Below are 5,000 nucleotides of genomic sequence, written 5' to 3'. Positions count from 1 at the left end.
GAGAGAAGAAACGAGAATGCACTGAAGAAGAACCTTATTTCAAGTTTTATTTTGAGGCAAATGTTCGGTAATAAGCAGGAATGTAGCAAAGTGTGAAAGCAGTGCTCTGTTTAGTGTGATGTGTGTGTGTGTGTGTGTGTGTGTGTGTGTGTGTGTGTGTGTGTGTGTGTGTGTGTGTGTGTGTGTGTGTGTGTGTGTGTGTGTGTGTGTGTGTGTGTGTGTGTGTGTGTGTGTGTGTGTGTGTTATAGGTGCAGATCCGCAGTGCTGATGAGCCCATGACCACCTTTGTGTTGTGTAACAGCTGCGGCAACCGATGGAAGGTAAAGAAACAATAAATCCTAATAAATACATAAACATACAGAGGAGGGTGGAGGGGGGGGAAATAAAAACATACAGCATTTCCTGCATGTGTGTACTGTATGAAATACATGTGACTCACAACAAGAAATAACCTCTAAAAACAAACTTAATGTTTACAATTAAGGTGTCAATGTTACTATCAGTAAGGAAACATGAAATATATATAATATATAATAAATATATATAATATATAATAAATATATATAATATATAATAAATATATATAATATATAATAAATATATATATATATATAATACAATCTGTGAACTGAAAGAGGAAAATGAAGCGGGTCAGCTGAGTGTCAGTACCAGACTCTCACCACTAGATGGCAGCAGAGACCCGCTTGTTCCTCCTCCTCTCGTCTCACCTTCAGGTAGATCCGTTCAGGTAGATCCCCCCCCCCCCCACCCCCCCCCCACCTGTTTACATCTCATATCTTCCCTCTGTCCTTTTCACCCTCCTCCCTCTCTCATGCCTCTCCACATTTTCCCTCCTTCCTCCCTCCCCTTGTAGTTTTTCCGGCCCCTCCCTCCTTTTATTTAGCTCCTGGCTCTAGGTCAAGGTGAAGCCACACATTTGAGAAGCTGACGTTTGTGGGAAGTGTGTGTTGTTGTTATTTCTGAAACGTGTCCGGCGGCTCGGACATTTTATTCAGTTTATTAAAGCTTCTTTAGAAACGTTTCTAGAACGTTCTAGAAAATGTTTATTTGATGTAATTTGGTTCTGGAGTAACAAGTAACAACTTGTTTTAGTTTAACTGAAGACCTGGCGCAATATTTGTATTATTTTCATGGCGGATGGGAAACCTTTTGCAGGTTCAACGTTTTAACCCAACAACACGCAGAATTAAGAAGCACAGTTATGGTAACAGACTTAAAGACCTACTGTATCTCGGCTGGTGAGAGAGCGCATGGTGCATTGTTCAGCAGAATGAATCAAATGTTATGTGTTTAAATGTGATGCATAATTAAAATGAAAAGTACTTTAATGGTTCTTGAATGAATCTTTAATAACGATCTTTTCTTTCTGTCTTCCAGTTCTGCTGAAGAGGACATGTGTGTATATTATTCTATCATGAAGCGAACTGAAAGTGGATTTGATTTCAATTTGGATTTAAAAAATGAATTTAGTTTTATTTTGTATAATTTCTGGATTTAAAAAATGAATTTAGTTTTATTTTGTATAATTTCTTTATATATATATATGAAAGTAAAAGCTGTAATATATTTAGAGAAGAATATGCCAGTTCACGTTGTATATATGGTTGAATTTGTTTTGTATGGAGCACGTATAGAGTTTATTTCTTTACGCTAGATGAAGCTTTAAACCAGATTGAAGTCACATGTATGCCTTGTGGACACAGCGGATGGGACTTTCTTTACCATGTTGTGCTGCCACAATATTTCTCCCTTAACATTTGTATTAAAGTTGCTCTTGGATTAAGACCACATCACTGCAGTGTCCTCTTTAAATATCTCTACTGCTTTTTCACATATTTTATGAAGTGTCGTTGTCTTGCTGTGTATGTCTTGGGTCATAATTCTTTCATTTTTATAGATAAGGGATTACATTTTCTTTGTGTTTTGAAAAAATAAATCTATATAGAAATACAAACATTCAACTGTGAGAGTAAAGTAGAATTATAAACCGTTCATTTCACTGGACCAGATGTAAGGAAATAAGTTAAATGAATCCAAACTGACTGAAGGGTGAACCTGAGTCGGCGCTGGGAGTGTGAGCGTGTTGACAGAGGTGGTGAGAAAGCAGCGCAGAGAAAGCTCCTGTTGTGTTTGTTGAGAGAGAGAGAGAGAGAGAGACTGATGTGATTCTCTCTCATTTGAGATTTTTACAATATTTTGTTACGTCACGGTTTGTGTGAGAACAAACCGTGTGAAATCATATCTGAAAGACAACGTCGAGGTAAATTCAACTGGCACATTGGACTGTAAATTAAAGGACATTTCTGGTCTAATATTAACATTGTAGTCACTTTGTACTGTATTAGCAGGAAGTCCATGTTCTCAGTGCTCAGAAACAATATTAAACCCGAGCAAATATTCCTTGATTATTAAATATTTATGTTTCATATGTTGAAAGTATGTTTGCCTGTTGATACTTCACTTTGCAGCAGCTTCACTAACAGGTAGGTAACTAAACTCTAAACGCTTCTATTGTTTACCTTTAACTAGCATAAGATTATGTTTATATTAAGAATTTACTGAACTGAAATACAAGCTCACGTTTGAAACATGGAGTCATTTTGCAGCGTGTATAAAATCCTAAACTTTGACCCGGTTTTATTTCAAGTGACTGTTCCTGGTTTTAATAAATATTAAACGTTCGGGTGACTCTGAAGCACGTAAACTACAACCTGCGCTTCTGAGAGTGATGAGCAGGAGACGTGAGGAAGATCAGTGTTGCAGAGCTGAATGCTGGGAAACAAACATGGATGGACAGATAAAGAATTGTTGTGAATGTGCATTTGTGTGAGAATACAGAGGTATGAGACGGTGTGTGTGTGTACGTGTGTGTGTGTGTGTGTCACTTGGAGAATTACTCCCAAAACACAAACATATCAAGTTACAGTGAACTGTGGAAAAAGACCAGACACACACACACACACACACAAACTACCAGTCCACTGTTCCACAGGTTGTGTGTGTGTGTGTGTGTGTGTGTGTGTGTGTGGGTTTCCTTTCGGAATTGAGTGTTGGGAGTATCAACACAGAGAGTCCACAGCTGTCGTCTGTCTTGGCTCAGTTCATGTTCACTTTCAATCTGCAGTTTCACATCAGAGAAGCTGCTGTTTCCTGCTGCCGCCCTCGTCTACTTAAAAGGATCCGTCTCAACATCGTTTATGTTATTAATTCACTATTGGCCGATAAATCCTTATTGGACTCCCGAAAATGTAAATCTGTATCGGCCTCAAAAATGCAGTATCTGTCGGGATATAAAACATCTCTCATGCTGGGCTGGGAAAATATTTTCATAACTCAAAATATTTTATAAGTCATTTCTCATACGACAGACACGGCTGAGAGGGGCAGTGTTGGCAAGGTTGAGGGTTTGATTCCCAGTAGACACACACACACACACACACACACACACACACACACACACACACACACACACACACACACACTGTGGGAATAAAGTCAAGAGACACACGCTGAACAAACGACGCTGCTTCTCATTGGATGTTCAAGGGTTTCTGTTTATATATGTACAATTAAAATCACAGTTTTAACAAAATATAAAATAAATAACATTAACAATACTAAGATAAATGCATTCTGGGTAACCAGTCTGGGAAAGACCTAGGCATTCTTTTTTTAAATCTGTTGTTTAGACATTTGTTTTCCACAAACTACATTTTCCATGAAGCACTGGGTGTAAGCATCCCATCTCACATAACATCTTCTTTTTGTATTAGTTGTTTTTCATATATCTATATATATCTATATATATATATATATATATATATATATATATATATATATATATATATCTATATATCTATATATATCTATATATCTATATATATATATAGATATATAGATATATATATATATTTCTTTTTTTTTGCACCTGGGATTTCCTCCCACCCCCCTTCCTGAATTGACCAACCACAGTTCAGCCCTGCAGCCTCCTGCAGCCAATCAGGAGCAGGCGCCCGAGTGGGACAGACAGTGGTGAGGTCAAAGGTGAGAGGTCACAGAGGCAGAGGTCAGCAGCAGCAGTGCCCAGGTAGGCCACCCTGGTGTGTGTGTGTGTGTGTGTGTGTGTGTGTGTGTGTGTGTGTGTGTGTGTGTGTGTATATTTTGTATTACTATACTTATTAGGACAACTTTCACTTCCAGGTTTAAAACTTGAGGATCTTTAAAGGAGAGAAAACATTTGATCTTCTTTCGTCCTTCCTGACCAATGAAACTGCACTTTGTCGACCCCCCCTCGCTCCGGGCGCTCGCCTGCACTTCTCTACGGGACTTTCACAAGGACACACAAGGGACATTTTCACATTTATGAGACCAAATCCCAAAGATATTCAATTTAAAATGATATAAAATAAACAAAAAGCAGCCAATTGTTACATTTGATAAGCTGTCGATGAGCTAATCCATTGATACACTATTAATTGACTAATTGCTTCAACTGTGATTCCAAATGTTAACTATTAAAAACAAACATGATTAAATAAAGAAAAAGATGTCCGTCTGTAACATTTAAAGGGTGTATTGCACTAACGATGAATAAATAACACACTCTGTGGGCTGCATCAGTTCTTTATAGCTGCACGGCTCAGAGTGGATCATAATGACAATTATATTAATATTAAACAATGAACCTGAGGTCACTTTGGTGGATTTGGTCATATCTTGCTGAGATTATACTTTGAGCAAGAAGGAAGGAAAGATCCCCTGAAGTATAGTAACACAAATTGTGTAAATGTGTGTGTGTGTGTGTGTGTTTCCAAACTCCAGTGTTTATTGCACCTGTCTGTGGTGTTCAGTCGGGTGGGGGATCAGTACAGTCCGAGAGGAATCCTCCTCTTTTTGCAAAAAAAATCCAGGAAGGGGGGGAGAGAGAGAGAGAGAGAGAGAGAGAGAGAGAGAGAGAGAGAGAGAGAGAGAGAGAGAG

General features: G+C 38.3%; 1 protein-coding gene across 2 annotated transcripts in view; it reads left to right on the top strand.

Annotated features, from left to right (window-relative positions):
• LOC115005517 (transcription elongation factor A protein 2-like) overlaps window positions 1–1,815 on the top strand; it is a 7,863-nt gene extending 6,048 nt beyond the window's left edge. For both annotated transcript variants that reach the window (XM_029427365.1, XM_029427363.1), the window contains exons 9-10: window positions 250–321; window positions 1,400–1,815. In XM_029427365.1, coding sequence (XP_029283225.1) covers window positions 250–321; window positions 1,400–1,408 — 81 coding nt within the window. In that variant the 3' untranslated portion in view covers window positions 1,409–1,815. The remainder of the gene's footprint in view (window positions 1–249; window positions 322–1,399) is intronic.
• Window positions 1,816–5,000: the final 3,185 nt, after the last annotated feature.

The sequence above is a fragment of the Cottoperca gobio genome, unplaced genomic scaffold (assembly GCF_900634415.1).
Source record: "Cottoperca gobio unplaced genomic scaffold, fCotGob3.1 fCotGob3_313arrow_ctg1, whole genome shotgun sequence".
NCBI lineage: Eukaryota > Metazoa > Chordata > Actinopteri > Perciformes > Bovichtidae > Cottoperca > Cottoperca gobio.
Note: the sequence above shows the minus strand (reverse complement) of the source record. Positions and strands in the feature narration are given on the sequence as shown.